At 51.2% G+C, this 11178-nt stretch overlaps 2 protein-coding genes and 1 long non-coding RNA gene across 4 annotated transcripts; 1 reads left to right on the top strand and 2 right to left on the bottom strand.

The window, feature by feature from the left end:
• Window positions 1-2001: 2001 nt before the first annotated feature.
• On the bottom strand, window positions 2002-5142 carry TUBB2B (tubulin, beta 2B class IIb). Its single transcript, XM_035295066.3, has 4 exons — window positions 4973-5142; window positions 4072-4180; window positions 3659-3769; window positions 2002-3313 (listed from the first exon to the last, which is right to left on the bottom strand). Exons 1-4 carry the CDS (start codon window positions 5027-5029, stop codon window positions 2253-2255), a joined length of 1338 nt encoding a protein of 445 aa, XP_035150957.1. The 5' UTR covers window positions 5030-5142; the 3' UTR covers window positions 2002-2252.
• Window positions 5143-6133: 991 nt separating this feature from the next.
• On the bottom strand, window positions 6134-7689 carry LOC144582045 (uncharacterized). 2 transcript variants are annotated; one of them, XM_078368440.1, is made up of 3 exons: window positions 7566-7689; window positions 7161-7335; window positions 6134-6791 (listed from the first exon to the last, which is right to left on the bottom strand). In XM_078368440.1, exons 1-3 carry the CDS (start codon window positions 7672-7674, stop codon window positions 6773-6775), a joined length of 303 nt encoding a protein of 100 aa, XP_078224566.1. In that variant the 5' UTR covers window positions 7675-7689; the 3' UTR covers window positions 6134-6772. The 2 variants fall into 2 exon arrangements, with proteins under 2 accessions (XP_078224566.1, XP_078224565.1); XM_078368439.1 differs by having other exon boundaries at window positions 6134-6299.
• On the top strand, window positions 6186-10404 carry LOC118152806 (uncharacterized). Its single transcript, XR_004741666.3, has 2 exons — window positions 6186-6436; window positions 7428-10404. It is a non-coding gene; the product is annotated as an uncharacterized LOC118152806 (long non-coding RNA).
• The last annotated feature ends 774 nt before the right edge of the window (window positions 10405-11178 follow it).

Below are 11178 nucleotides of genomic sequence, written 5' to 3'. Positions count from 1 at the left end.
CTTTTTCTTCAGTTTGAACTGTTTTTTGATGTATACATTTAAGGCCCCAGAGCATCTGCTTGACAGGTCAGTTTGGCGCCCACTAGTCTAATCACGCCAAAATAAGCTTTAGCAGTGCAGATGTGGTTGTACTGACAGGCTAGCAAGCCTGTTCCCTTCTCACCAGGTGGAAGAGCAGTACCACACATCCAGTATGCCAAGAGGCCCTTGGATACAACCCCACTATTCTCTGAGGGTACCGAACATGTGCCTGACAGGTTGTAGGGAATGCCTGCCCAGGGGCAGATCTAGGGAGCCTTGGCAGCTGCCCCAGGTGTTCGGGACATTTAAAGCTAATGCCACCCTTCAGTTAGGATGTTGGAAGCTTTACACCAGCTCAGCAGGAATCACATCTGCCACTCTGCAGTTAAATATAGAAAACTGAGCTGAAGCCACTGGCTCCAGACACCTCTTTGACTCCACTCACCAGCCCGTCAAGTTTTAGAGATGTGTAACGCTTGATAAAGTGAACTGTGCTCTTTTCCATTTATGGGAGCTAAGTAGCAGAATTAACTTATTTTCACACTATTTGGAATTATACAGCTTATAGTTTTCTTTGTAACTATTTTCAAATATATTTAAGCCTTTTTAATAATGGAAATCTTCTTTCTACACCTTTTTCTTTTTTTAACATATAAGTAAGAGTAGGACCAAGCAGAATAAAATAAACGTAAGGTCAGGTTTGAAGTCTTATATTTTCTAATTTTGAGTTTGTGTATCTTAAACCTAGTTTCCTTGATCCTTTCTTTCTACAGGGGCATGTAAACAAGTTTGTACATTTGCTTGTAACTCACATTTTTTCCTCCTCTCAAAATGAGAAACTAACTGGCCCAGATTAAAGCAGAGTATCAGCACTATTTTGACAAGGTGCAATTTATCCCACAGGAACATCTTAACCGAAAATCCTTTATTGACATTCCGCAGCTTCTTTAGTGGTTGAGTTCAAGTCCAGTCAGACTTGGGTTCAAATCCCCGATTCTACTTCTGCGTGGAAAAAAAAAATTGCAATAGGCTGAAAACTATTCTGATTGCCTACTTAAAGTAAAATTCCCCAACAATTCAGAATTTGTAATTCCATCTAAACTCAAATGATGATAAAATAAGTACAAACAGTTTGTAATATAGTACAAACGACTGCCTGGAGAAAAAGTTGCTTTAGAATTGAGAATGAGCCTATTAACTATTTATAAATCTATAGCTATTCCTAAGTGCAGGTGATACGACTAACTGAAAAAGGCATATGCCTTTGACAAAGAAGTCAAGTCCATATATGGAAATTTACAAGGTAACTATTCTCATCTGCACACTAATAAATGAACAAAATTATTCATTGTGACACTATGCTGTGGGAACCGGCTAAATAAAACAGCGCAGCTACATAATGGATGCTACATATCCATTTAAAGGAGACGTTCTCTGTAGGTTCAAGATACACTGTTTAGTGAGAAGGCTGCAGAATTGTGTTAGTATTACATCATGTGGGAGAAGGAAGAAAAAAGGGAAATACTCTACATGGGCTTGAAAATATATGGAATATTTCTGCAGGGATGTAAGAAAGATAACCATGATTAGAATGGTTCCCCTCCAGAGGATCAAGGAACAGGAAAAAGGGAGACTCACCTTCCACTCTAGAATTTTATGCTGTATGTAGGAACTACTCTAAAAACCCATTTTTTTGTAAAGGAGGTAAAGTCATGGTGGGCATTGCACGTGAAGACACAGTGTGCTTTGAAGTAGACATCTTTGCAACTAATATTTATTAAAGGCATTTTAAAACTCAGGTTGATCTCTCATCTTAACTGTGGTATGTTCAATTTTACCATATCCAAAGAATCAATTCAGTTGTGTTTTGACCTATGCTTTTGCTTTTTGTTAAAGGAAGAATTTAACGCAATGTGTTCAGAAAGTTATATTTAAATTGCTAATGAAGAGAAAAAGGAAGAGAAAGAAGAGAGGACACCATTCCGACACAAATGTTTATGTGATTTTAGCCATTACAACAGTAATTCAGAAATATCTCAAATGTTACATTGATGTCATCAATATTACAAAAGGAAAAAAAAGTGACAGGCAACAGTGAAGAGCACCAGAGACCCAGCGCACACCTAAAGTAGACCATGCTTCTTTCCTTCGACCGCCAGGGTATTGTCCCGGGAAGCCCCCCACCCCCTCGCCTTCCTCCTCAGCTTTCCCTAATCCGCCTCGCGGGGCGTCTACGCCTCGTCCTCGCCCTCCTCCTCCTCGAACTCCCCTTGTTCGTCAGCCGTGGCATCCTGGTACTGCTGGTACTCAGACACCAGGTCGTTCATGTTGCTCTCGGCCTCGGTGAACTCCATCTCGTCCATGCCCTCGCCCGTGTACCAGTGCAGGAAGGCCTTGCGCCGGAACATGGCCGTGAACTGCTCCGAGATGCGCTTGAACAGCTCCTGGATGGCCGTGCTGTTGCCAATGAAGGTGGCCGACATCTTCAGGCCGCGGGGCGGGATGTCGCACACGGCCGTCTTGACGTTGTTGGGGATCCACTCCACGAAGTAGCTGCTGTTCTTGTTCTGCACGTTGAGCATCTGCTCGTCCACCTCCTTCATGGACATGCGGCCCCGGAAGATGGCAGCCACCGTCAGGTAGCGGCCGTGGCGCGGGTCGCAGGCGGCCATCATGTTCTTGGAGTCGAACATCTGCTGGGTGAGCTCGGGCACCGTGAGCGCGCGGTACTGCTGGCTACCCCGGCTGGTCAGGGGCGCAAAGCCCGGCATGAAGAAGTGCAGGCGAGGGAAGGGCACCATGTTCACCGCCAGCTTGCGCAGGTCTGCGTTCAGCTGGCCGGGGAAGCGCAGGCAGGTGGTGACCCCGCTCATGGTGGCTGACACCAGGTGGTTGAGGTCCCCGTAGGTGGGGGTGGTCAGCTTCAGGGTGCGGAAGCAGATGTCGTACAGGGCCTCGTTGTCAATGCAGTAGGTTTCATCTGTGTTTTCCACCAGCTGGTGGACGGAGAGGGTGGCATTGTAGGGCTCCACCACCGTGTCTGACACCTTGGGTGAGGGCATGACGCTGAAGGTGTTCATGATGCGGTCTGGGTACTCCTCCCGGATCTTGCTGATGAGCAGGGTGCCCATCCCGGACCCCGTGCCGCCCCCCAGAGAGTGGGTCAGCTGGAAGCCCTGGAGACAGTCACAACTCTCTGACTCCTTCCTCACCACGTCCAGGACCGAGTCGACCAGCTCAGCTCCCTCTGTGTAGTGGCCCTTGGCCCAGTTATTCCCGGCTCCGCTCTGGCCTGCCAGAGGGAAAGAGAAATCTTAAGTCACTGGTGATTGTATTAAATACCTTACCTCAAACCCCTTAATATAGATCAGTGAGTCGATGCTCAGATAAGAGTATTTCAGATTATCATCGAAATGGCCAAACATTAACATATTTTTTCGTAAATATTCTAAATAAGGAAGGCCGGGATACCAAGCTCTTAGAAGTTGTAAGGCAAACATTTTTACCCTATAGTAAAGCTAAGCCGGCACATGAGTGGATGCTCTTCCCGCGTTCCCACTGGCAGTCACACCTCTCCAGCCCCAGCTGCCCAATGTAAAATGAGGCCCTCATGCCATCAGCCACACCAGGCACTCACCAAATACGAAATTGTCTGGTCTGAAGATCTGACCGAATGGTCCAGACCTAACGGAATCCATCGTGCCAGGCTCCAGATCCACGAGGATGGCCCGGGGAACGTATTTGTTACCTGCAGGGAACAACAGTGACTTAGACCCTCCGGCAAGGAACTCTGCAGAGAAGGGCTTGGTGGCTGCTGCCATCCTGCAGACGTGGATGATGCCCCAAACAAAGGGAGACCCACCACCAGTTTCTCAAAGGGCGCTGTCGGCACAAGGAAGCCCAGTGAAATAATGCAGGGAAGAGTGGGGCTCCTAAATTAAATAGTCCACCCTCTCCCAGGGCCACACCCCTGGAATCCCACGAAAGGGAAAGGGGGGAGGGGTAGAAAAAAACGGAAAGGAGTGGGGGTGGGGCAAGGGCGATGATTACCAGTGGCTTCATTGTAGTAAACATTGATTCTCTCGAGCTGCAAATCACTGTCTCCATGGTAACTGCCAGTGGGGTCAATCCCATGTTCATCACTGATGACCTCCCAAAACTGAGACAGAAAAACTGCCTTTAGCACTGCACGATCCCCAGAAACGCCAAGGCTCACAATGAAATGTCCTCGACTCAGTTCCGAAAACCCAACATTTCAGGAGCTTTTAAGGGCCCCGTGACCCGGAACCAGCCGCGGGGCTTGTATTTTGCACAGTCAGAAAGTTGAAACTGGGCGTTTCCCAGGGGAACAGCTGCTGCTTGCCGCGGGAGGTAGGGGTCCGGGGGTGGAAGGACCAGCCAAAGCCGGGCAGTGGCTGAGCTCGGCGCATGGGTGGCAGCCCCAGGCGGCGGCAGGAGGCAAGGGCAGCCCGCGAGGAACGGGTGAACAGGGCAAGAGGGACGCGAAGGAGCTAAAGGGCCGCAGTTTTAGATTCGAAGCACGTCCTACGACCGCAAGACAATCGCTCTCCTCCCCACCCCCCGCAGTTCGACTCGGGCTCAAGAGCGCTAAATGAATACTTCTCGTGTCCCAGTCCCTCGCGCGGGACGCCACGCATAGCCTTGCGGACACACCCTCGTCTTCTCCAGGCACGCGTGCCTGCCAAGCAGCCAGCGGGGAGGGAGGCCAAGGGGTGACCGGGACTCCAAATGAGTTACCGCAGAAAGAGAGGTGCCCCCTCTGTCCGCGAAAGTCGTCTCCGAGCCCACGCCACCCTCGGCGGCACAAAGCGGCCGGAAAGGTCTGCAATTGGCGATCCCCAGGCCTTCCCTGGACGGCGCCTGGGAACCCCGAGGGGCGTTCAGCCCAGGTTCCCGCCCCCATCGATCCCCTCCGCCGCGGCGCCCCCACCTTGGCGCCGATCTGGTTGCCGCACTGGCCGGCCTGGATGTGCACGATCTCACGCATGGTGCCTCGTCAGCGTCCTCCTGCTCCGGCGGCGTCTAGTGGGTCTGTCCGTCCTCCCCTCACACACCCACAGCGGGGTCACCGGGAAGGCGCTCGGGAACCGACTGGCTGAGAGCGCCGGCCCCGCGGGCTCCGGCTTTTATGCAAGGAGGGTGGGGCGGCCGGCGCAAGCCGCGCCCCCAGCCCGAGCCCCCCAGTCCCCTTCGCGCTGGCGCTCTCCAGGCCGGGCTGACGTAATGCTCCGAGCCCTAGGGACCGTCCGGGGGGCTGGACCACCGGCCCGCGGCCAATCAGAGCGGGCGTGCGGACCGGGAGAGGGGTGGGGGCTCCTGGTAGTAGGGTGGGGGCGTGCTCATTGTCTGGGGCTGTGGTGGGGGTCTGGGTATGGGGATATGGGGGAAGGGTGAAGAAAAGGAGGGCGAGAGGGCGGCGAGGCGAGGGCCACCAGCGCGGCCTGACCGGGGTGGGGGCAGAGCTGGCACCGGATGGGAACGATGGAGGACTGGAGCAGGTGGAGAGTCTGTCAGGTGCCGGTGCCGGCTGGTGGGAGGGTTGAGGTGGCACAGGCTGCTCGGCCACCTCGGATTGCGGCTCCTCCTCGGCCACTGGCCTGAGTCCCTCCAGCCAGCCGCCCTGGTGAGATCACTGCCCTTTTCCTCAATCCTGGAAGTCAGCGACTTCCCAGGCGCCGATGCCCGTCTTATAGAGGGCTGAGGGAGGACAGGTGGCCCCAGAAGCAAGTCGTGTGTGATGGCGACCCTGGACACCTGCGGCCCAAGAGTACCAGCGCGGCCTCCGCCCCGCCCCAGCTTGGGCCTGCCCTCTCCTTTGTCTGTCTAGGGCTGGTGGCTCCTCTCACTGCGCAGTAGCATCCAGGAGTGAAGTGACCTTAGAGCCCCTCACCCCTGCCCAGCCCTTTCCAGGAGTGCACAACGCCCTGGTGGTACCCAGGACCCCTCCGCCCCGAGGGTTGACTTTTGTTCCTCCCAAGTGATGGAGTGGGAGTGGCCGGCGGCTCTGCACTAACCGCCCGGAGGGCAGAAAGAGGGTGGGGTCCCGGGGGCGGGGCTGTCGGCGGAACAAAGGGCTCTCAGAAGCGTGGGATATGCTGTGCAACCGAGTATTTAAAATCACACGTCAGGCGCCCCCCGACCTCGGGTTCAGTTCATCTATTGTCAAGTAAGAGGGTGGGGTCCAAGGGCCGGCCGCCGCCTGAGCAACGAACTTTCTTATCTTCCATCGCGGCGGCCTGGAGGTCCGAGGCTTCGTGCTGCAGTTGAAGGGGGGGCAATAAGACTGAAAACTGCAGCACCGCGAGGGCGAGGCCACCCAAGACCCATGCACACTGACACGAGCGCGTGCGCAGACTTGGAGCACCAACCCTCCCTTCAAATCCGCAGTCTCTAGGTACCGAGGAAGGAGCTGGTCTCTTTGTTACTTTTCGTGTGTGTGTGTGTGTGTGTGTGTGAGAGAGAGAGAGAGAGAGAGAGAGAGAGAGAGAGAGAGAGACACGCTGATCCTGCGTGCGTTGAGGGTGGGAGGGGAAAGGGTGGCAGAACTGCACAACCTGTTCCCTGCAATTCGATGACTGAAGCGCGCCGCCTCACACTTGGAAAGGGCCGTTGGCGAAGTGAAATGACCTCTTTCATACCCTGGTGAGAGAGGCCGAATGACCCGGGCTCCCGCGGAGGAGCCGAGCCTGCAGCTGTTGAACGAGACCCTCCCAGAACTATCAGCAAGCTGTCATCGCCTTCCTTTCCTGCTGTGGGGTGGGAGGGGGGTTCAAGTCGATTCCAATATACAAAGAGAAGTAGCGAGAACAAAAGCCCAGGCATCCCCCAACATCCTGGGCTCCCAGACTGGAGCTCGCGGGTCGGTATTCCAGATGCGGCTGGGGTGCCCCGGTTAGGGTGGGGTCCGGCGACAGGCAGGGACGTGGGGGGGGGGTCTGTCCACATGCCCCCTCTCTGGGTTCCCAGATCTCAGGGCCTGACCTCTGAGTTTCTAATCCAGATCCTACAGATGCCGAAACGTCGAGGGCTAGCAATTCCCAAGGTGACACAGCAAGTTAAGGACAGGGGTCGGACCGGAATCTCGTCTTTAGGGCACCCCAGACTTCAGGGAAAGTTACCGGATCTCAGCCAAAAGGGCTGTGGCAGGTGTCAGTCTCGAGGTGGCGGCTCCGGTGGGATCAAGCCGCGCCGGAAGGAACAGAATGAGGGCGGCACCGGTGCTGCGACTGAAGACATTGTCGGAGCGGTCACCGCCTTGCTGCGAGCTCCCGGGAGCAACCCTGATGCTCAGCGCTGGGAAGTGGGGCGGGGGGCGCTCAGCTCCACGCTGGGTAACTTGAGCTGACCGCCTCCTGCCTCCCTCATCTAACGGTTTCATTTCTTAGCTTCTGTTTCAGAGCCAAATCTCCATTGAGTACCCGGGTGAAAACGCGTGTTCAAGAGCATACAGATGAAAGGACTCTTTCCTCTCAGGTTTCTTTTAAACGAGGAGGTTTGGAATAGGGTGAGACTGAAAATCATACCTCTGAAAGCCCAGAGTGCCCTTGGGGACGTTTCTGGCCCAAGATCTGCTTTCCTTTCATGCGTTTTGCTTGAATTGTCCCCATACCCCTGCCCCTTCCGGGCAGCCATTCTTGTTAACCGTCTACACCCACCCCCACTCCCACTGGAATTGTGATGCTGCACATTTTAATTTTCACAAGCAGCTGATTTTGTGTTGAAACGTTGACAACAGCCACTCCTTTCTCTAAAGTCTTTCGGTTTATCTGATAACCCTTAAAAAAGATAATTATTAATCCATGTAGCTCACTTGAAGAGACTTTCACCACCCGACTTTCAAAGTAAAAAAAAGTCGTTGGCAGTTCTGTCCCCAGCATTTCTGTCTATTCATTATATGCAATGCTTTTCAATCTAGGTCATCGTATATCAGGCACGAAGATTTAGGGGCAACATAATTCATGATCTCTTAATGTTAGTCTTAATGATGTACTAACATTTAAAGATTTTCCCTTCCAGAGACAATTGTTAAAATATCCCTGCATAAAATACAATTCAACATTAGTTTTATACATAACCTATTAAGCGACTGAAGTGAGCAAGATATCCCCTAAACTATTAAAATTATATTTGCTTTCACAATTTTCAGATTACTTTCAGGGCACGTCCTCAAGTGAATTTGCATTTATCTATTATACACATAGTCATTGTCTTTAGTTGAGGAAGTCTGATAGAAAGGAGGTTTTACATAGTAGTAAATTTTTAAAGCATTGTTTTCGTAATGCAACATATATTTTTGACACATGTATTGAAATTACTAGACATTTGGCATTAGGGTTATTTACTGCTTGCCGGCATTCACCGCCTAAAACCCAGCCCGCAGCCCCCAAGGCTGGCTCTACGGCCGAGATGCACGCGGTTTCCTAGGCAACCAACATTTAGCCATTGAATGAAGAGGAGTTGAAAGAAAAAGACTGCAAATCCATCATTATTTCCACCCACACACACACTCACCACCTCTTCTCATAGCTCTCCATTTAAAAATATTGGAAAGCTACCAAGCCTAACATTTATGTAAAAGAGCCAAATGCCCGGGGCACGGGGGCTAGGAAAGGGTGGCAGCACCATACTGACTTCAGAAAGGAGCCAGTGGAGGAGGCACCCGGGATCTGCCAAGATCTGCGCCTTCTCAGCTTTGTCGCTCCCCAGCTTCTATTCCACTGCCCTCCCCCTTCCACCCAGGCCTTCCCTCCTCCGCCTGGGAAGCGCCGCCCCGGCGGAGCTGCCCGGCGCTCTTTAATCATAGGGGCTGCAGGGTGGCAGCCTCAGAGCTCTGTCCTTTCGCAGCCGTGGGCCCCGCAGGGACCAGCCCAGCAAGGTAACAAAAGGCTGGAACCAGCAGCGAACACCCCGAGCCCACGAACGCGGCGCAGTGCCGGAACATTTGCTCTTTGTTCCTCAGTAAGGCCGGGTGTTTTCCCATCTCTGGAGGTCGCGAATTCGGGTTAGAACGGCCGAGAGTGCCGAGCTTCCATGAAAGAGCTTTGCCTTCTTTGTCCTACAAATGGGCGGAGAGCGTAGAACCCTGGCTTTTCGTGGCACCATTTCCCGGCTACAGGCAGTCTCCCCTCCCCCACGCCGTCAATGATTTGTGAGAGTCTTAGGCAGGCGGGGGAGGTCGAGCCCGGGGAACGCACGCTGAGTCCTAGACACAGAGCTAGGCCTGGTAGAAAACAAAAAGAGAAGAAATGATATGAAATACTAAAACGGACAGTGTGCAGGGTGCGGTCTGTGAAATCAACAGACTTACGAATAAGTCCTGGAGGAAGCGCGTGAACGCAAGCAGGAGACTATGGCGGGGGAGCCACTGAGAGTTCCACGGCAGAGGCTAGATCATCGCTGTAGCTGCGGGGCTCTCACCCGGCCGGGGAAACCCTCCGTATCAGCTCCTGCTCGGAAATGTCTCCGCAGCTCACTCCTTCTCTTCGACATCTGCCCAAGACCTTTGTTTGCCATTTAAATGAAATGTAATGAAAACGTGTGTATCCAGGAGGTCACATCCATGCAGCAACACCCCTGCCTCTAGGCTCTAGCTGCCTGGTGGGCAATCACTGGCCACGTCGCAAAAACAGCAGGGCAGCTTCCAAACGGAGCTCTTGGGGCTTCACATGCCCAGTCTTCTTCTTTTTTTAAATTTCCATTTTAATTTTAGATTCAGGGAGTCCATATGCAGGTTTGTTAAAAGGTTCTATTGCGTGATGCTGAGACTTGGGGCTTCTATTGACCGGATTATCCACAACATAGTACCCATCAGGGAGTTTTTCAGCCCTTGCTCTACTCCTTCCTTCTCTCCTTTTGGAGTCCTCAGTATCTATTGTTTCCATTTTTTGTCTGTGTCCACCCAATATTTAGCTCCCACTTATAAGTGAGAACATGCGGCATTTAATTCTCTGTTTCTATATTAATTCTCTTAGGATAATGGCCTTCAGCTGCAACCATGTCGTTGCAACCGACATGATTTTGTTCTTTTTTATGGCTGTGTAGTATTTCGTGTTGTATATGTACCACATTTTCTTTCTCTGTTCCACCACTGATGGACACCTAGGTTGATTCCACGTCTTTGCTATTGTGAATAGTGCTATGATGAACATTAGAGCTAATGTGTCTTTTTGGTAGAATGATTTATTTTTTGAGGGGTATATACCCAGTAATGAGATTGCTGGGTTGAATGTAGGTCTATTTTTAGTTCTTTGAGAAATCTCCAAACTGCTTTCCACAGTGGCTGAACTAATTTACATTCACACCAACAGCAAATAAGCATTCCTTGCTAATAATCTGGTTTTTTTTACTTATTAATAATAAAGACTGCTGTGAAGTGGTATTTCATTGTGATTTTGATTTACATTTTTCTAATGATCAGTGATGTTGAGCATTTTTCATGTTTGTTGGCCATTTGTATGTCTTCTTTTGAGAAATGTCTGTTCACGTCCTTTGCTCACTTTCTAATGAGGTTATTTCTTCTTTTCTTGTTGATTTAAGTTCCTTATAATTGTGGATATTAGTCCTTTGTCTGCTTCATAGTTTGCAAATATTTTCTCCCATTCTGTAGGTTGTTCATACATCTCGATCAACTCTGTCTTGCTTATGGTGTGTGGTCCAAATACCTAGCATAGAATTCAGGTCCTTCAGTTTGGACATCACCTACCTTTGAAGCAGGAAATGCTGTGAAACAAACCTCTCGAACAGGTGATTTATTTGGCTGGGAGCTCTCGCGGCATAGATGCCTAACAGCTGAGCTCCCCTAACAAAGAAAATCCCTGCCCTTTTAAAGGCTTACAACTCTAGAAATTACATGTGAAAGGGTCTTGATCCATGAAGAGGTCCCAGGGTATGTGACTTGGGTGGGGGTGTGAATGTGTTTAAGTAAAAACAATGCCTTCCAGAAAGCTTCCTCCACACCATGCCTGCAATCTATGGGAGTGTGATCAAGGGTGGCGTGCGGCTCTGCCAACCTTTACTTCTCCTATTGAAATGCAATGTAGAAGTCTAGGGGGGAGGGCTCTTAGAAGCTTAAGAGGATTAAGGGTCTCCTTCCTCACTTTTCCGGTGTTATTTGCCACCCTTCTGTAGATGCAGTGT

Source organism: Callithrix jacchus, chromosome 4 (genome assembly GCF_049354715.1).
Source record: "Callithrix jacchus isolate 240 chromosome 4, calJac240_pri, whole genome shotgun sequence".
Taxonomy (NCBI): domain Eukaryota; kingdom Metazoa; phylum Chordata; class Mammalia; order Primates; family Cebidae; genus Callithrix; species Callithrix jacchus.
Note: the sequence above shows the minus strand (reverse complement) of the source record. Positions and strands in the feature narration are given on the sequence as shown.